General features: G+C 55.4%; 1 protein-coding gene across 13 annotated transcripts in view; it reads right to left on the reverse strand.

Annotated features, from left to right (window-relative positions):
* Positions 1-7486: 7486 nt before the first annotated feature.
* Positions 7487-20017, reverse strand: part of SLC4A4 (solute carrier family 4 member 4) — a 143891-nt gene continuing 131360 nt past the window's right edge. For 10 of the 13 annotated variants that reach the window (XM_058839097.1, XM_058839099.1, XM_058839096.1 and 7 more), the window contains 6 exons: positions 19013-19081; positions 17613-17786; positions 15590-15751; positions 13129-13225; positions 11226-11305; positions 7487-10359 (listed from right to left, as the gene is read on the reverse strand). In XM_058839097.1, the coding sequence (XP_058695080.1) occupies positions 11262-11305; positions 13129-13225; positions 15590-15751; positions 17613-17786; positions 19013-19081 (546 nt within the window). In that variant the 3' untranslated portion in view covers positions 7487-10359; positions 11226-11261. Of the gene's footprint in view, positions 10360-11225; positions 11306-13128; positions 13226-15589; positions 15852-17612; positions 17787-19012; positions 19082-20017 lie in introns of those variants that run through there. The other 3 variants (XM_058839104.1, XM_058839103.1, XM_058839102.1) reach the window with 2 other exon arrangements.

A 20017-nucleotide genomic window follows, 5' to 3' on the forward strand; every position in this document is an offset into this window, starting at 1 on the left:
AAGGCTTGCGCAGGACAGCCATGGAAAGGGGCCCTCGGGCGCTCTGTGACTCCCTGAGCTCCGGACGCTGCGGAGTGCGCTGCGTGCCCCGGGCAGGGCACTGCAGGGCACGGCTTGTCCCCTGTAAATACAAAGGACGAGAAGTGCTGGTTCACTTTCTGGTGCTCCCGGCCTCCTCCCGCCCCTCATTCCCTGGCCGGCTGGGACACGCAGAGGAAACACTGAAGGAACCTTCCTGGCAGTGAGTGGGAGTCGCTGAGGGCTCCGTCCAGCTCTGGGCACAAAAGCTCGCCCTAACCTCGGCACCCGCTGTGGCTTTGGGCTCTCAACACCCCCGCTGTAGGAAACACAACGCTGCAGCCAGGAGCAGGTGTGGACACTCGATGAAACACTTGCCACAGACCAAAGGAACCCTCAGGACTGGTGCCTCCCTGCAAACAGGCATTGAGCACAGGGTAAATAATTGCAGCTGCTGGGTAAATGCAGGAAATCAGCATTATTGTAGAGTTTTGTGCTGCCCACAGCAGTTTACCTGTGTTGTTCCATTGCCAGGAATGAGCCATCGAGCTCTGTCCTATGCACATTCCAAGGGCTGGTGTTTAAAGCAGCGCTGGCATAAAAAGTGGACTTGCATTTGTGTAGGAATTTCATTGCTGGCACTGGGAAAGGGTTGGGGGTGTTGTGGGTTTCATCAGCGTGATACTTTGTGCAGACCCTGTAGGTGCTGCAGGTGCTGTCCTGCTCCCAGTCCAAGCAGGTTCTGCTTCCGTGTCCTCCCTGTGTCCGTGCCCAGCCAGCATCTGGAGACACAACAGGCACCCACAACACCCCAAACACAGGATTGTTTCCCGAGGGGAAGCGTGGATTCCAAGGTGTGAGAGAGATTTGTATTTCCAGCGTGGATCAACTCCAAACCTCCCCGGCCACGGCGCATCCGACTGCAATAATTAATTTATGTCCCTCCCCGCCCTGTCCCAGCCCAGCCGGCCGCGCTCTCCCCGGCACGTCGCTGTCAAGTGCTTGTGTATAGGAGTGAGAACTGCAGATATTTATTAAATGTGGGGTTCTTGACAGTGTTTCATGTACTAAATATTTACACTGAGCGCAGGTGACTCTTCCTTTTGCCAAGATCAGATCAGGAGGTGGAATTAGATGCTGTGTCATATGGATGGAATGGAAATTGAAGCTGCTCAACTGCTGTAGAGAAATTGTTGGTCTTATTCTTTAAAAAAGGTTTTTTATCACAGATCCCTCTCGTTTCTCAGTGGGAAGGAGTTTCATGTGCAACTGCTGCTGTCCTGTAACCAGTCCCCAGGACCAGGCCACTGAATGCTGTGGGGGGACTGGGGCCCCAAAGACAATTCTGGAAACATCCTGGGGGCACCGTGGGGTCCCTCGGGGGCGATGAGGGTGGCCCTGGGCAGAGGTTTCAGGGGGGCACCCGGCCCAGGAGCGAGTGACAATAAAACAAACCTTCCACATCCCGAGGCTTTCCCTGCTTTGACTCACGTGGCAGCATCTGGTTTGGGTATTTTAAAGTTTCCTCTTTTTTAGCCTTTCCGTCCCAGGCAGGACCTTCCCCGACTGGGAATAAAGGTGAAATATTTTGAGGTGATTTAAAAAACCAAAAGCTTTGCCGTGGGAGAGTGTGAGTCGCAGGGAAATTGAGGGAGAGGAAGGGGAGGATCAGGTCACAGCTGTCAGATGAGCTGCCCCTTACCGGCGGCAGGGAAAGAGTCGCTGGTTGAAATTCCCCAAGTGCCAAGGCACGAAGGGCAGGAAAGGCTGAAGGAAGAGCTGGGACCAGCCCGAGCTCGGCTCGGCCAGGGGCAGCTCCTGGGCCAGGAGTGCTCGTGGGGCCGCCCACGGACGGGCACACGGACAGACGGACGGACAGACAGACAGACAGGCGGCAGCTCTGGCGCCCAGACCATGGGAGGCACCGGGCAAACAGCGCTGCCGCCGTTCTCCCGGGCCCCGGCAGAGCCCCGGCTCCCCGCAGCGGGGCCGGGAGCGTGTCCGGATCCCCGGCGGGTTCCCGGGCCCGCCACGGCAGCAGCCGGAGAGGGAGACGCGGGCGCCCAGCTCGGCTCGGGCCCCGCCGCGGCCTCGGGGCTGGCGGAGCGGGGGAACCGGGCCGGGAGCGCTCCGGGGCTGCGGGACCGGCCCTGCCCAGGCCGGGGCGCCGCGTCCGCACCGGGACCCGCAGCGCTCCCGCAGCCGGCACCGCCCTCCCGCGGCCATCCCGGTACCGATCCCGATACCGATCCCGGGCCCGATCCCGATCCCGCTGCGATCCGCCCGACCCGGGAGAGGCGGCACCGCCCGGGACCCCAGGGCGGACACCGGCAGGACCCGAACCCCCCATCCCAGCTCCGGTTGCGGGCTCCGTCACCCGCTTTCGGTCAGCCCCGTCCCGGCATCGCGGCAGGAGGGGGAGTCGAGTCCCGGCGAGGGAGTGCCCCGTCCCCAGCCTTGTCTCAACCCCAATCCGGCCATGCTCCGCCGCCCCCGAGACCCGTCACCCGGGGCCGGCCGGGGGAGAGGCGGCACCGCTCCGCCGGCGGACACCGGCAGGACTCTGCCCCGCTGCAGACCCCGTCCCGAGCCGCGGCCCCGCCGCAGCGCGCAGGGCTCGGAGCGGAGCCCGCCGGGAGCAGCCCCCGGGCCGGGGCTCGCCCAGCGCCGAGCGAGAGTCCCTGGCCAGCGGCGCGGGGGGCGGGGCCGCATGAGGAGCGGGGCCACGGGGCACAGCCCGAGCGCACCTGGGAACTGCCGGGGGTCCTGGGCGGCGCCGCCTCTCCCCCATCGGGCGGATCGAGGCGGCATCGGGCCCGGGATCGGTCTCGGGTCCGGGGTCGGTCTCGGGTCCGGGGTCGGTACCGGGCCCGGGATGGCGGCGGCGGTTCCCGCTGCGGACGCGGAGCCCCCGTGTGGGCCCGGGACCCCGCAGGGCGCCCTCTGGCGGACACGGAGCGCCCGCTGCGAGCGCGGCGCCCCCCGGCGGCCCCGGGACAGCGGCACGAGGGGGGCGGGGCCAGGGAGGGGCGGGGCCAGCGCAGGTGTGAGGGGCGGGGGCACGGAGCGCGTGCGCAGCTCGGGACAGCAGAGCGCGTGCGCGGCGCGGGGCCGCCTCAGGTGTGCGGGGCGGGGCCGGCACAGGTGCGAGGGGCTCCAGAGCGGCTGCGCGGGGCGGGACCGAGGGCATTTAAACCCCGGAAGGGCGGCGGCCGCCATTTTCTCCCCAGTGCCGGCAGGAGCCGGTTGCTGCCGCTCCGGTGAGGCGCTTCTCTCTCCTCTGCTTTTATCTGTCCTTTCTCTGCTTCTCTTTCCTCTCTGCTTTTATCTCTCCTTTCTCTGCTTTTATCTCTCCTCTCTGCTTCTGTCTCTTCTCTGTTTCTCTCTCCCCTGTCTCCTTCTCTCTCCTCTCTCTGTTTTTCTGTCCCCTCTCCGTTTTTCTCTCCCGTCTCCTTCTCTCCCCTCTCTGCTTTTATCTTTCCTTTCTCTGCTTCTCTCTCCTCTCTGCTTTTATCTCTCCTTTCTCTGCTTCTCTTTCCTCTCTGCTTTTATCTGTCCTTTCTGCTTTTATCTGTCCTTTCTCTGCTTCTGTCCCCTCTCTGCTTTTATCTCTCCTCTGCTTTTCGCTCCTTTCTGCTTCTCTCCGCTTCTCTCCCCTCTCTGTTTCTCCTCCGTTTCTCTCTCCCGTCTCCTTCTCTCCCCTCTCTGCTCTTGTCCTCCGTCTCCCCCCTCTCACCGCCCGCTCCTCTCTCCCCTCACGTCCCCGCCCGCCCCCTCCTCCCCAACCTGACCCCCGCCTCTGTTCCTCCTCTGTCTCTCCCTCCCGCTCCCTCCTCACCCGGCCCAACCTGGCTCTGCCTTCCGTTCTCCTTCTGTCCCCGCTCCCTTCCCCTGCTCCTTCTTTCTCCCCTCCGCCGTCCCTGCCCCGGCCGCCCCGGCCTCTCCCTGTCTCCCCTCCGCCCCTGTTTATCCGTGTCCCCCTTCTCCCCTCCTTGGCGGCGCTGTCGCCCCTCTGTCTCTGCCGCCCCCTCCTTCTCTGTCCCTTGTCCCTTTCTCTCTTCCCCCGCAGCCGCGGGGCTCGGGGCGCCGGATAATAAAGCCCAGAGGGCCGGAGCCGGCGCCCCCGGCGGGAATCCCCTCACGGGGCCGGAGCCCGCGGTGCGGGTCCCCCCACGCACAACACCGCCCCACACTGCCGGGTGTCCCCACATCACACTGGGGGCTGAGGGGGGCCGGGGCTGGGAGGGGGGCTCAGGGTGGGCTCCCTCCTCCGGAGGGGTCCTGGGGTGGCTTAGCGAGGGTTGGGGGGCTGCGGGGGGGTTTGGGATGGGGGGGTTTGGGAAGGGCCCCCTCGTTAGGAGGGGGTCCCGGGTGGGGGGTGCCGGGGGGGGTTTAGGGTGGGCCCCCTCCTCTGGAGGGGGTCCTGGGGGGGAGGGTTTGGGAAGGGCCCCCTCGTTAGGAGGGGGTCCCGGGTGGGGGGTGGGTCAGGGAGGGCCCCCTCCGGAGGAGGGGTCTCGGGGAGGGGCGGGGGGCGGGGCCCCCTCCGGAGGGGGGGGCCCGGGGTGGGAGGGGCTGGGGGGTTCTGCCCCCTAAGCCCCTCCCACCTTGGCCCCTCCCCTCCGGGCGGGGCCCGGCCCGGCCCCTCCCCAGGACCCCTCCTCCGGACAGGGGCCCGCGGGGGGGGGAGGGGGGCGGGGTGGGTGAGGGGGGCGGGGTGGGTGGGGGGGGCAGCAGGCGGGGTCACGTCACTCTGAACCGTAATCGCACATTTGTGTCAAACGACCGCACTCCCCCTCCGATTCCCCCCCACCCACCCCGCCCCCCCTCCCCCCCCCGCGGGCCCCTGTCCGGAGGAGGGGTCCTGGGGAGGGGCCGGGCCGGGCCCCGCCCGGAGGGGAGGGCCCGGGGTGGGAGGGGCTTAGGGGGGGCTGAACCCCCCCAGCCCCTCCCACCCCGGGCCCCCCCCTCCAGAGGGGGCCCCGCCCCCCGCCCCTCCCCGGGACCCCTCCTCCGGAGGGGGCCCTCCCTGACCCACCCCCCACCCGGGACCCCCTCCTAACGAGGGGGCCCTTCCCAAACCCTCCCCCCCAGGACCCCCTCCAGAGGAGGGGGCCCACCCTAAACCCCCCCTCTCCCCACCCGGGACCCCCTCCTAACGAGGGGGCCCTTCCCAAACCCCCCCATCCCAAACCCCCCCGCAGCCCCCCAACCCTCGCTAAGCCACCCCAGGACCCCTCCGGAGGAGGGAGCCCACCCTGAGCCCCCCTCCCAGCCCCGGCCCCCCTCAGCCCCCAGTGTGATGTGGGGACACCCGGCAGTGTGGGGCGGTGTTGTGCGTGGGGGGACCCGCACCGCGGGCTCCGGCCCCGTGAGGGGATTCCCGCCGGGGGCGCCGGCTCCGGCCCTCTGGGCTTTATTATCCGGCGCCCCGAGCCCCGCGGCTGCGGGGGAAGAGAGAAAGGGACAAGGGACAGAGAAGGAGGGGGCGGCAGAGACAGAGGGGCGACAGCGCCGCCAAGGAGGGAAGAAGGGGGACACGGATAAACAGGGGCGGAGGGGAGACAGGGAGAGGCCGGGGCGGCCGGGGCAGGGACGGCGGAGGGGAGAAAGCAGGAGCAGGGGAAGGGAGCGGTGACAGAAGGAGAACGGAGGGCAGAGCCAGGTTGGGCCGGGTGAGGAGGGAGCGGGAGGGAGAGACAGAGGAGGAACAGAGGCGGGGGTCAGGTTGGGGAGGAGGGGGCGGGCGGGGAGGTGAGGGGAGAGAGGAGCGGCGGTGAGAGGGGGAGACGGGAACAAGAGCAGAGAGGGGAGAGAAGGAGACGGGAGAGAAAAACGGAGAGGAGAGAGAGAGAGGGGAGAGAAGCGGAGAGAAGCAGAAAGGACCGAAAAGCAGAAGAGAGATAAAAGCAGAGAGGGGACAGAAGTAGAGAGGGGACAGAAGCAGAGAGGAGAGATAAAAGCAGAAAAGAGAGCTAAAAGCAGAGAAGAGAGAGAAGCGCCTCACCAGAGCGGCGACAGCCGGCTCCTGCCGGCTCTGGGGAGAAAATGGCGGCCGCCGCCCTTCCGGGGTTTAAATGCCCTCGGTCCCGCCCCGCGCAGCCGCTCTGGAGCCCCTCGCACCTGTGCCGGCCCCGCCCCGCACACCTGAGGCGGCCCCGCGCCGCGCACGCGCTCTGCTGTCCCGAGCTGCGCACGCGCTCCGTGCCCCCGCCCCTCACACCTGCGCCGGCCCCGCCCCTCCCTGGCCCCGCCCCCCTCGTGCCGCTGTCCCGGGGCCGCCGGGGGGCGCCGCGCTCGCAGCGGGCGCTCCGTGTCCGCCAGAGGGCGCCCTGCGGGGTCCCGGGCCCACACGGGGGCTCCGCGTCCGCAGCGGGAACCGCCGCCGCCATCCCGGGCCCGGTACCGACCCCGGACCCGAGACCGACCCCGGACCCGAGACCGACCCCGGACCCGAGACCGATCCCGGGCCCGAGACCGACCCCGGACCCGAGACCGACCCCGGACCCGAGACCGACCCCGGACCCGAGACCGATCCCGGGCCTGAGACCGATCCCGGGCCCGGTGCCGCCTCGATCCGCCCGATGGGGGAGAGGCGGCACCGCCCGGGACCCCCGGCAGTTCCCAGGCGCTCTCGGCCCCCGCACCCCCGGCCTCGGTCGCGGCCCCGCCGCCGCCCCTCGGGCACAGCTCGGTCCCCAAGTGGGCAAGGCCGGCACCGCGTTCTGTCGTGCGCTCTCGTCCCGGGGCTCCCCGTTCCGCCACCCTGGAGAACACCGCGCCGCCGGTGCCTCACCCTCCTTGTCCCGAGGCCGCAGCCCCGTGGAGCCCCGCCCGCCGCGCTGCTGTGGAACCGGCGGTGCTGGAGCGCCGTGAGCGGGAGGAGCCTCTCGGGGGCTTCATCAGAACCTTCCTCTCCACGGTCTTCAAAAGCTGCATTTTCCCCATGCCCATTGCCTGCTTCCTGAAATAGGTGAGACCTGTCAGACCACTGGGCGCATCTCCATTGCCGGCCCCCAAGGAGCAGTTCTCTGCCAGTGGTGCTATCTCCAAAGCCTCCAGAGGCACCTGAGCTGAGCGACAAGGAGCTGAGGGGCACGGAGGTGGCCACTCCCGTACCATTCACCAGTGGTACCACCCTTGTCTAGGTTAGAGTCCCAGTCTAGAACCATTTATATTGGAAAAAAAAACCCCAAGCTGGATCCCGGTCAGTTCCAGACCCTTCCTTCTCCCCTTGGTTTGGTGATTGAGGAGATGATCTTTACTTCCCTCACAGGGGCACCAATCCCAGGGGGCTGCACAAAGCTGCCAAAAGCAGCCCACAGCCCAGCAACAGCTCCCCCTGCTATCCCAAAATACGCTTCAGTGGGTCCAGCATCAGGGCGCTGGGGAGCTCCCCTGTGTCACCACACTGATTCTGGGATCTTGATTCTGTCAGACAAGACTTGGCACATAAGGAGGGAAAACAGACACGAACTCTCCCATAAATGCATAAAGTTACTTTATTTTCAGTATACATTTATTTAATTTTGAAAAATATAAATGCTAAAATATCTCATCATCTTCATCTTTTGATTCCATAAAAGTCACAATAGAAAGCTTCATAAAACTGTAAAATACTATAATGTTATAAGGAATTTCATGTTTTATATTACTGGAAAAAAAAAAAATCACTTTAATATGTTTGAAATGTTTTCTGCTTTTTTTTTCCTTTTAGCTCCACCATCCAATCCACTTCATTTCATCCTAAGTCCTCCTTCTCTCCTCCAAAGCAAACACGGACTTAGGAGAGTTAAAAACAATAATAAAAGTATCTGAAAGTGCGATTTGATTCAGAGCCAGATACAAAGGTCTGTCAGCCCGGTGGCCATCGCACGTCCCACCGTCAGCTGGGACTTTGCATTTGCTGGGGACAGGTAATTTTTGATGGCTGCACCTCTGATCCTGGAGGGCTTTGGGTCAGTCTCCACACCTATTCCCTGAAGCGCCCACCCAGGCTTTTCCGACAAAATACCTAATTTGGATTGAAAGGACGTTTTAGTTATTTTCCAAGGCATACGGCGTGCAGAGAACCTTTCCCTGCCGTGCTGCAGGCTCTTCCCTGCCGCCCGAGGGGGCTGTTTCTCACGGAAAGCTGCAGAAACCTTTGTCCCGTCAGCAGCGCTGCCCTCGGCACAACACAAAAACCACAACACAAAGAGAGAGAAAGATCCAGAACAACAGTCAGGACACTTCAAGTGTATTTAACGCGGTTCGGAAGTGAAAACCTCATTTTTACGGGAGACAGGTGGCCAGGCCAGGCCAGCAGATGGCAGCTGTGCCCGTGGAACGGAGCGGGACAGCCCCTGGGATCCCCCTGAGATCCTCTGGGATTTCCTCTGGGATTGCTACACATCCACGGTCCGGGCAGGACGTGCAGCAATCTCACAAGAGGCTCCTGTGGACTCCACAGGCTCGAGCCTGTGTCCCCACTGGGAGCCAGGACTGGTGCTCACCAAGGGATGGAGAGCATTGCCTAAAGCTGGCATCACACTTGCCAAGTTACCTGTCCTCCAGCAGCAGAAGGGATCCCGGAGCTGCTCCTCTTCAGGCCTTCCCCAAGTCTCCCCAGCACTATGACAGCAGGTTTCAGCCGGGTTCCTGGGACAGCCAACACAGATTTCATGGAAACTGAAGGGGAGACCCCCTGAGAGCGAGCAGGAGCTGTATGGAGGTGGTGGTGGTGGCTCCTAGGTAGGAGCAGATGCTAAAATTTGGCATTTAAGGTCTCAGCACCATCAGAAAATCCTCTTGACTTCACCAACCCAGACTTTGGTTTTGCAAGGACCAAGTGGCAGCATGTGCCCATCCTCTGTGATGGGACTGTCTCCATCAGGGAATGGGGTGTCTTGACAGCTGGGGCTTTTCTTCTTTCGTTTTTCGTTTTTGGATGAAGCCTTTTAGTGTGCTCCCCCACGTCCCAGTGAAGCTCAGTTTCCCAAATGCGTGTTTAGATGCACGTACCAGGAAAAACATGCAACAGAGAGACAAAACCTCTCCTGATGTGATGTTCACTCGCTTGGTTCCACCCCAAAATCCTGGGATGCCCATGCCTGACTTGCTTAGTCTTGCTGCACTGCCAGGTCTGGGGCTGAGTAGCCAAGGTTTAGGGTAAATCCTGTAGGTGATGGGAGACAGGGGTGGGATGCAGGAGGATGCGGATGTTTGCAAATCTGAGCGTAGGGATGAACATCCCAGCAGGCCACCTTCATCTTCCTCCCCATCCACTGTGCCTGAGGCACACCTTGGGTGTTCTCACTGCACACACGCACACCGGTGTTCCGAGAAAATCACGGAGCGATCCCAAGTCAGAAATCAACAACAGGGATACAACCAGCATCTGCCTGCAGCGTTGGATCAACAACCTGTTTAAGACTCTTCTAAGATCACAAGAGATTTCATTCTCCTTCACAGCAGGGACTGCTCATTAAAAAGACTCCAAAACCCAACATAACCCTAAGAAAAACAGATGCTTCAGAGCAGGTGGTGTTAATTGAACTGATCCAGCCCTAAGCCACGTCCTGGAGATTGTGGTGTGATGTTGTGGGTCTGTTTTGTGTAAAAATCACATTATATATGGTACAATACATTTTTTACAGAAAGCCTGGCATCTAGAAATAAGAGGTAGAACTACTCATAACTATATGTTTCCTGCTGCAGGAAAAAAATTCATTTTTCTTTACAGTAATTAAAAAAAGGTTAAAAAAATTGTCAAAAAAAAAAAAAAAAAAAAAAAAGAAGTCGTAGGTTAGGCCCCCATAATTTAAACAAAATAATCTAGGAAAATAACACTCTTCCATGTACCTGATGGATTAAGTCCATTAAAGTGTTTCTTTAAAAAAAAATTGCATAGGAAAGGGACGTTTCCAAACATGCTACAGCGATGGCAACGGTCTGTCTGCGCTGGGAGTGAAGTACCTTCTCTTTTATCTACAGGGGAGAGCACGTGAGGGTTAGCAGCACGTTCCAGCGTCTCCGAGCAGTGGGAGCAGACATGGAATGAGCCTGGGGGTCAGCTCTGTTCTGCCAGACCGACAGAGCTCTGACGCGCCATCCGTACCGGTCGCGGCCTCGCGGCGCGTCGGAGCCGAGGCAATGCGAGTCCTGGGCTCCATTACCTTCGCCGGCGGGAGCAGGGAGCTTCTGAACATTTGGCTAGTGACAAAACGAATTTGTAAAAGGTTGGACAGACAGACGGATTACAAAGTAGTTTCTGTTCCCTTGCTCCTCCAGAAATAACCATTGTCTTCAGGCTCAAGGTCTATTCTAATTTGAGGCACAACTTTTACTGGAGTTCGTGGAGGGCTGCGGAGAAGAAGACAGACGAGGTCAGTGCAGCGCGAGCGCCGGGCTTTGGGAATGACACGGCTGGATTTAAGGAAAGGCCCACACACAGCTCACAGCAGCAGGCAAAACCACCCAGCTCACTGCCCGAGGAGCTCCCAGCGTCCAGGACTTGTGCCTCACGGAATCCCAAAATGTTTGGGTTGGAAGGGACCTGGTGGAAGGAGCCTTAAAAGCTCATGCAGTTCCATGCCCTGCCATGGGCAGGACACCTTCCACTGGACCAGGCTGCTCCAAGACCCATCCAACCCGGCCTGGAACACTTCCAGGGATGGAGCATCCTGGTGTTTCACCCCAGGCTGTGACAGTGCCCCTCAACTGCCGCTGAAATAATTGGGGCATCGCCACTGGGATGAATTTCAGTGCCTGTCTAACACCTGTAAGCACAGACTCATCTTTGATGTTTCAGAGGAATAAACTTGCCTTGGTCCACATCCCACTGATGGTGCTGGGAGGCTCAAGCTGGCCCCAAGGGACTGGACTCAGAGCAATTATTACTTGCTGCAGTTTGTTTACTCTATTTTCCACCACAGATATGGAAAAATTGATTATTCCCCTTGGCAACAACCCTCTGGGCTCCTCCCAGTAGCTCCACATCTTTTTCCTGGTCTGAATCCCAAACCAGTCCTCAGAGCTGCAGCCAGGATGTCAGTGGAGCCTTGACAGGTTCTCCACTCCCCATCCCAAACCCTGCCAGGGGCTGGAACAACTATGGAAGCAACTTGTTCATCATCACCTTGGGAAGCAGCAACCCCGTGTAGGGAAATGTTCTCCAAGTGTTTTTTAAGAATTCCCTGTAGGAAACTTGCTGTGTTCTGGGTGCTTACCTTGGCATGGCGTGTGATTGAAGGAAGGGAATTGTATCAGCACGATGTGTGGCGTTCAAGGAATGTTGGTGATTTTTCTCCTGGGGGAAGAAAGCCTCGGTGTCACTGCACCCCAAGCCCTGCCTCAGCTCCTCCAACCCACACCTCTGGGCCAGGCTTGTGTCCTGTTAGCTGCCAGATGCATTTACAGCGTGTTGAGGAACCCCCATTCCCACCTCCCCTCCAAAACCCCTCGGGGTGCCAACAGACCCCGTTCCCCAGAGCTCCCTCTTTGGGGACTGGCACTTACCTCACACCTACTCCCCTCCATCACCCTGAGCTCCCACTGCTGCACCCCTGGCTCCGGGAGAAATAGGCTGGCTTCTCCCTGCTCACCCTAGGGGAGCCACGTTCTCTGGGAATGACAGTCCTGCTCCTGCTCTTGCTGCAGGAAAGCTGCTCTGAGTGGTACTGTCAGGAATGTACTCTGGATCCCAGTTACATCCCAGAACAATCCCAGAGTGGTGCTGCATCCCATTTTTATTTTTGTTATTCCAGCAGCCTGATAAGTTTTGATTTTTATTTTGCATTGTTTATAATTAAAAACCAGCAAATAAAATACTGGATTATAAAAATGTATAAATACACAAACCAACTACAGCTCAGCCCATGGCTGATTTACTCTGTTCCATCTCCAAGGGCATCCCAGGAAGCAGGCTGATGACAGAACTACCTTTTCCTTAACTATTTTAGCCCTTAAGATATTGGAATAAAGGCATCTGATCCTCAAATCCTAAGTAACAATATTTAGGATGCAATTTGTTTTTAGTCCATCAGGAATGTACTAAAAACATGGAATGAGGAGGATATGTAGCTGCCTGTGGCTGATTTTGGATGACACACTGACATCAGCAAAACATCGAGGATATCCAAATAGCCAAGAAAATGGTTTTGTTTTATAAACCCCATCTCTAAGGGTTTCTGCAGCTAAAAGCCACAGGGTAATGCTTGGCACTCCCTGAGGCCTGTGTATGCTACCAAAAGGAAAGAGACTCACACAAAAACATCTCCCAGCTCTTAAGCCCTATGGATAATAAAAGGATCTCAAGATCTGGGGTTTAGGTCCTGTTCCTAGGAAGCACTGGCCTGGCAGTAGCACTAATTTGTTACTTCAGTTTATATTTCTCCCTTCCCACCTCAGAAGAAAAGGGCACTGACACCCTTAGTATGTTAAAAAGTCATCCCAGAGGCAAAAACACCAAGGTCAGCTGTGATTCCTCACTTAAAAGAGGAAAATGTCAAGTGGGAATGACTGAAAATAAAGATTAAATTCATCAATTACAGCTATTAACATGAGAAATTAAAACCAAAAAGAAGAGCACAAACCACCTAAGAAGGGAAATATGTTAATGGCCAACTGATCTTTGCCTGTGCAGCTTTAATGACACAAATAATTAATTGCTCTGTTAAATGCTGATTTGTGCAACTGCTTGGCACCTAAAGGAACAAACAGTGACAGGACAGCGCTGCAAATCCAGAACACCAGGCTCAGTGGAAAAGAAAATAAATCCCACCATCAGCAGGTTAACACCAAGGGGGAGAGGGAGAGGAGAGGAAGAGAGAGTGGGTGGCCAGGAGACCTGTCAGGAGCTGGAGAGAAGCACTTAAACTGGAGGCACCAGAAGGAACAACACTGATTTTGTAACCAGCAAAGATTAAAAAAAAAAAAGCTCACAAAAGCAAAATCTGTCATAAAGCAGGGGCCTGGAAATTAAAAGGAGAGGGAAAAAAAATAACAAGAGAATACTTCTGAAGTAAAAGGAAAGATTAAAAAGAACTTTAAGAAATCACTCTAAATAGACACAGATATATTTTTGTAGTGCAAGTCAGTCAAGCAGGCATGCAAGAGCTTAGTTCTACTCACTGTCGGCAGGTTTGCTATCACTTAGGAAAGGTTCCTGCTCCATGATGTCCATTGGTATTTTAATACTTGGGACTTTTTCTGAGTAGGGGCAGTCAGACTGTGAAAGAAACGTGTAAAAGGTCTTAGAATAATCCCATTGCTCCCTCTTCTTATCGTCTCCCACACATTAAAATTATCCTTCACTTAGTTCTGTAGGAACGGGTAAAAGAAAAGAAGGAAAAAGAGAAAAGCATCCTCCAGTTTAGCTGCCTGATGGATTCCACTGGTTCCCCACTGCACCCCACTTCCCTTCATACCCTCATACTCCAAAAATAAAAGAGACTGAGATAATCACCTTGTGGAATTGTAAATTGTAATAAATCTCCTCCTTTCCCACCCCATCGCCTCCAAAGGCAGCATCCCATTGTGCCTGGAGTCGGCTGCAGGACACAGAGATGGAAAATGCATTTGTGAGCAGACACAGCAGGGCACTGGCTGCTGGAAAAGCTCATCCAAGCCCTTTGTCCTGCTGGGATTTTTGTAAAAGCCCTTGGTTGTTCCCAATTGCTCTACAGGGCCCAGATATGACGTGGCAGAGGTTCTTTACATCAGACTGGCTCAGCTCCCTCTTTAATGCAAGTGGAGTCAAACCCGGTCTCAGTGACACCTCTGGTTCCTCACTTCCAGAGCCCCTGGAAGAATTCTGTAACCCTGGCCCAGCCTGAGAAACAGCAGCCAGGTCAGGACAAGGCACAGGGAAAAGCTGGGGTCACCAGCAGGACTTTGCACCCTGCTGCCTTCCATCACCCACTGCTTCTGCTTCACAGGAGGTGCTTGGAATTGGTTTGCTTTTTAAAAAAATACAGGGAACTCCTCAAAGCCAAGGAAAGGCTGATACTGCCTAACTTGGCAAAGGCAGGAAGGTGGGATTTGCCAGAAATGTTGGGACATCTTGGTTCCTGAAGAGAACCAGACCCACAACACCGGGGTGGAGGGAGGAGACCTTCCAGTCAGGGCAGGCAAACACTAAGGAGGGCCAGAGAATGGCTCTCCCTGGATTATTATTCTTATTTTTAATTTATTTTTTAACATAACTAATATCCAGTGCCTTATTTCATACTCCAACAGCAAGATGTTTCCTTGGGACTACTTTTATGAGGCTGAGGGAAAAGCATAACTCAAATAAAGCACAAGCAACAGCCAGCAGTTCCCTTGGCTGCACTCGGATCCATCTATTGCCCCCCAGATCCCACAGGATTAATTCTGGGGGTGGATATTTCTGGAAGGGAAAGTGAAAATAATCCAACCAGTAATGCCCAGTGTTCAGGAAGCTGGTAAAAGCAAGTGCTGAAAAAAACCAGCAAGAGTTAAGAACCAATATTTTGCATAAAATGTCTTACCCATTAGATTAATTACTGTACCTGGAATTCAGGAAAAGCCTGGGGAGAGAGGAAATACCTTAAAACATACTGGAGAGAGGGAAGCCACGGCTCGGGATACAATGCTGCTGGATTCACAGCAGTCAGGAGGAGGGGATTTCTCAGTAGGGCCTCTTTCAATCTCATTTTGGTTTGCTCAAAGGTGCTAGAGAAAACCCTCACCACCCTGGGAACTGGAGGAATGACAGGACAGGCAGCTCGCTGTCTGAGCTAAAAGCCAATCCTCCCAGCTGTTTTCCCTGCTGTGCTAAAATGGGATTCTTTTCCAGCTTCAGGTGACCTTACCTCTCCCTACACCACAGAGTGTGTTTAGCACTTCAATATAAATTCCAAGGATTTGTGTTAGACCCGAGCAGGAGAACATTTAAAGGCACCAAAACTACATTTCTTCTTCTTACATATATATGTATACAGGAAGAAAGAGAACAGTCAAAGGCACATGGGTCTGGTCCAGCTGGGTCACTTTTCACTACTTAGGGCATGCTGCCACCTGAGGTAGGACCAGAATGTACTGCAGAGGGCACGGCTGCTCAGGAAACCTTAGGTGATGAGTTTTACCAACACAAAGCAGCTTTTCCTGCAATATGACAAATCACATCTATTTTGTGCTTTCCTAAAGAGCCATTACAAAAATATCTTTAAAAAAAGAAACCCAGTAGGACCAGGGCTGCTGGTGAAAAGCATTCTCCTCCTAAAATGTAAGAGACAACGAAGGGGAGAAAGGTGTAGGAGGGAAGCTGGAGGAGGAGGGGTGATGAGAGGCAATCTAGCAAGGGGCATGACATCTCAGCAGGTACCTGGTGCTCTTGCAAAGTGTGATTTCATTCCTAGCAATGCACAAACCACCCACCACAGGCTGGAAAAGGGAAGGCAGTGTAGGCATTAGTTTTCCTCTGGGACCCATTTGCTGCAGCAGCAAAAGACAGAGCTGTCAGCTCCACAAGTGGCTGGAAAACGTCCAGCCTCAGCACTGGGCAGGGCACGGGATGTGCCAGGGGTCAGCTACCTAGCAAGGAATGTGACAAGAGCAGGAAGCTCCTTACATCATCATTGTCACTGTCCATACTGCCCTTCTTTTTCTTCTTCTTCTTCTCATCCTCTTTCTTCTTCTTGTCCTTTTCTGGAATGACGTCGTCAAGAAAGCTTAAGTCATGCTGGGAAAAGAGGTAGTCCATGGCTTTTCTGACTGCCACCAGGGCCAAGATCTGCAAAGGCAGAGAGGGATTCCCAGTCACATTTTACCTTTCATTTGGAACACTGCACTCCTCTCAGTTCTGCTTCTAAGCCCACACTCTTGAATTCTGGCTGTAAATGAACACACAAAGAAGCTGGTGAACACCTGGGACGTCTCCGTCAGCTTGAGAGGTTGTGCTGCCACTGCCTCATGTCAGAAAAATGCAGAAGCAGTGTGCACAAAACAGCATCAGAATCACCCAGTACTCCTGTACCACTAAATAAATAGAGAAGAAATGAGTGCTTTCATTTACTTTTGGAGGCAGGGTCAGGGGACAGCCTGAGTAATAAAACCTTGACTTATTTCTCACCACTTGCCCAGCTGAGCTCTTAAGAAACCAGACAAGTGCCAATCCATGCTCCCAGAGTTTGCAGAATAAAGTTGACTGGGATTGTGGCAGCAGGAAACTGGAGTAAAAGCCTGTTCTGTGCAAGACTGTGATGAAAGCACTGGGAAAAAAAGGAAGGGATGTGTCTGAAAGGGGTGCTTACATGGACACTGTGTCTGACACCCCCAGCAGAGGCCACTCAGACCCCACACAGGCTTTGCCAATGCTGTAACTTATTCCCAACAGGCTGCCTTTAAGGACAGCTTTGTCCCAGGCAATCATGATCCACAGCACAAACAATTCCCAGGAAAAGATCTCAAGCTTTGACTTGCGTAACTTGGGACGCGACTACAGACGTGAGGAATTACTCAGGGGTGGAAAGATGCCACACAGACACCAGTGATCATCCCACTATGAATTACTGTGTTGAAAATGCCTTTCCTCCAAATAAACAGGGAGCTGGATATTGGCTGAACTCTCACAAACTGCAAGTTCGCAGCTTTTTGCTCCTGAGTGCAGAAAATTGAGCTTTTGCCATCATATCCAGCTCCATCAAGCTGTGGCTGTGCCTTCCCTGAATCTGCCTTGGGTTTCACTCAGATTCCAAACTGGGAAAAGCAATTTTAGATTCAGCTTCCAACATAAGTGCAACAGGCAGTGGAATTGCGATGGAATGCCAGTGGGAAGTACTGATTTTTAACATCTTTTACAGGAGCATGTGTCTCAGCAGGAACATTTGGAGGGCTTTTTTACTTGCACCATCTTTTCTCATTTCACCATCTTGTTCTTTACCTGTGCTCTGCTCTCCTTCCTCTCCCTCAAATAAGCACTGCAGCTCCTACCTGCCCACACAGCTGAGATTTTACTTGTCCCTAAACCTGAAATTAGGTGACCTGGGGCCAAGATTTAATCAGGAGTTTCATAAAGCTTTGCCTCTGCAGAAGTCTGACCCATCTCCAAGTCAGAGTGCCTAACTGTGCCTATAGCTCCAGCAATAATATGAATAATCACCCATTGATGGTAAACAACATCAGTGTCTTCTTACTTGTATTCAAGGAAAAGAGACATTCCCTCCCTTTGGCACCCCTCTCAGCACTCAGCCTCCTTCTTGGCTTGGTCAATTTGTGCTGTTTAAAGGCCAGGGAGACATTTTCTATCTGGTAGATAGAGTGGACTAAACAGAAAAACTATGCCACTCTCCTTGGTTCACACAGCTCAAGGAGAACCCACAGCAAATCTAACCTTGGCAGTCAGGAATGCTCAACACTAACTACACCTTCCTGGGGAAAAAATTAACTCTGAACCTCGTGTTTCTCCAGAGGATTTATGTAAAAGCAGCCACGGCCACAGTGATCCTGTGCACTCCTACGTGAGTGCCATGGGCAGAACCTGAGCCAGAGACTCAGACAGGGAGGGGCTGGATTTACACATTTACAGGAGTGTACAAGCTGGGAAGGAGCAGGCTGTGGTCAAAGTGAGGGATGTGAAGGAGAGCATCACCTACCATGACAGGGAATATGATAGCAGCCACGGTGGATTTGAGGATCCAGAGGAGGGCCAGGCACACCACCTGCAGGAAGGTGAAGAGGTGGACCCTGCGCAGAGGGACGTGGCGCAGGTAGATAAAGTCAGGCTGGTGTTTTAGAGGCATCAAGAGCAGCTTCAGACGATCCATGAACTGGAACAGAAAATGAAGAGCAGTTGCAATGAAACCCAGGATGCACAGAAAGGAGAAAAAACAAGATGAATGCCCAAACCAGGGTCAGCATCACATTCTGGGGCATTTTTGCTGTCCTCCCCTTCCCTGCTCCTGCCAAGGAAAGACATTCAGCCTTTAGGAACAATGCTTTTGTTTTCCCCAAATAAATCAGGAGCAGAGGTCAACAGACATATTGCACTGCCAAAAACCAGAACAGCACCTCACCAAAGAGCAAGGAAGACGGGCAGCTTTCCCAGCAGTGCCCCTTTGCCCCGTGCTGGACCGGATGCACTTGGGACTTAAACCAAAATGGGCATTTCTCATCAAGTAACAAACTCTCTTGATTCCCCCCACCACCTGGGTTGGGAGCAGGGGAAATGCCCCACAGGAGAGCTGGCCCCAGGGCCAGCAGGACAATCCCCTCGTTGTCCCCCGCCAGAGCGTGGGCTCACTGCCCACTGCTGGGACCAGATGGAACCCACACAGTGAATGGAAGCTGGAGCTGTTTTACACAACGCCTGAGGGAATTCTGGGGCTCACAGAACTGACAGTCCCTTCCCCTTAGGGCACGACCCAGAAGGAAAAAGAAAGGCCACAATTAACAGGGTGCCAGAAAGCAACAAAACCACTTCCAGCCTCCTTGGGCCAGCTACAGGCGCTGGGCATGAGAATGGCTCCTTACGTAAGATTTCCTCAACGACAAAGAGAGGGGCTTGGCTTCCCCTCCCTGGAGAACAATGTCCCTGCTCGTTAGCACTGAGGAGTAACCCCGCTGCCATAAATCATCCTCCTTGTTTGCCTTCAGTCTGTGGCAGAGGACCCAAACTACCCTGGGAGTGAGCCCAAGCTGGGGCAGAAGCCTGTAGAATCCTGGAATGGTTTGGGATGGAGGGGATCCTAAATGGATCCTCATGTTCCACTCCCCTGCCATGGGGACAAGGACACCCTCCACTAGACCAGGCTGCTCCAGACCCCATCCCAGTTGCCAAAGATGCACCCAGGTCATCACAAAGCACCCCCTGGCACTGACTGTGCCCACCTGGCCACACTCCCTTGGACCCCCATCTCAGGACACCCAGGCTTGTGGCAAATTTTCCAACAGCTGCCACCCTTCCTGGGTTTCTTGGGAAGGAAGAAGAGGCAGTGAAGGAGAAGGGTACAGCTGCAGGGCTGTGGAAGAAGCCCTGTGCTGGCTGAAGACTCACCTGCACGCCGTTGAGGGACGCAACTCCCATGTAGAGGAAGACGCCGTAGAGCACGGGCATGGGAATGAACTGCGGGACAAGAGCAGGAGAGCCCAGGTGAACAATGTTAACAACCCTCCCAGCCAGCCAGCAATTCAAACTGCACCCATCAGTGGGTGACACAGAGGAATGAAGCCACAGAAATAATAAAACAAAATAAAGCTGAATAAACAGTAAATCCTTCTGCTGTGTTTCGAGAGACGCAAGGACGTTTTGTGCCATCACACTTTCTCACTTCACCAGGACTTGGACACATCTTGTCAAGAACCAGTGAACCAAGACTGGGTGACTTGCCAGTCACTCAGCAAGTTAAGGAACAGGTGGGCAAACGTGTTCCAGTGAGCTTCAAACTGCCTTGCACCTCTGATTTGTGGTGTGACTGGAAGCAGAAGGCAGAGAAGAAGGAAAGGCAGCATGATCCTGTAGTTTGTGGCATACCCTGTTTTCCCAGATAACGGGTGACAGAACAAGAGTAAACGGACTCAGGCTGTGCCAGGGGAGGTTTAGGTGGGACATTAGGGAAACACAATCATACAAAAGGTTGTCAAGCCCTGGCACAGGCCTTCCAGGGCAGTGCTAGAGCCACCATCTCTGGAGGAATTTAAAAGCAGCACTTGGGGACATTGTTTAGTGGTGACTTTGGCAGTGCTGGTGGGACTGGGTGATCTTGGAGAGCTTTTCCATTTGAAACAATCCTGTGATGCCATATCCAGCCCAGCTCAGTAAGCCACACAAATCCATGCAGAAAGGCTGTTCCTTTGGAGCCTCACCTCAGCAACAACAGTCATGGCAACCCAATCTCTGCCTGCTCTGTCTCTGGCACACATTAATCCAGAACTACTCCCAAATACAGGACTATGATTTCCCTTCTTCGTTGCTAGGATGTGCCCTTTCAAACATCACTTCCTGCTCCCTCCAAGTGCTAAGTGCTGTCTACTCCTCCACGTCAGGCACATCTCCCTTTGG

Source organism: Poecile atricapillus, chromosome 4 (genome assembly GCF_030490865.1).
Source record: "Poecile atricapillus isolate bPoeAtr1 chromosome 4, bPoeAtr1.hap1, whole genome shotgun sequence".
Lineage (NCBI taxonomy): Eukaryota > Metazoa > Chordata > Aves > Passeriformes > Paridae > Poecile > Poecile atricapillus.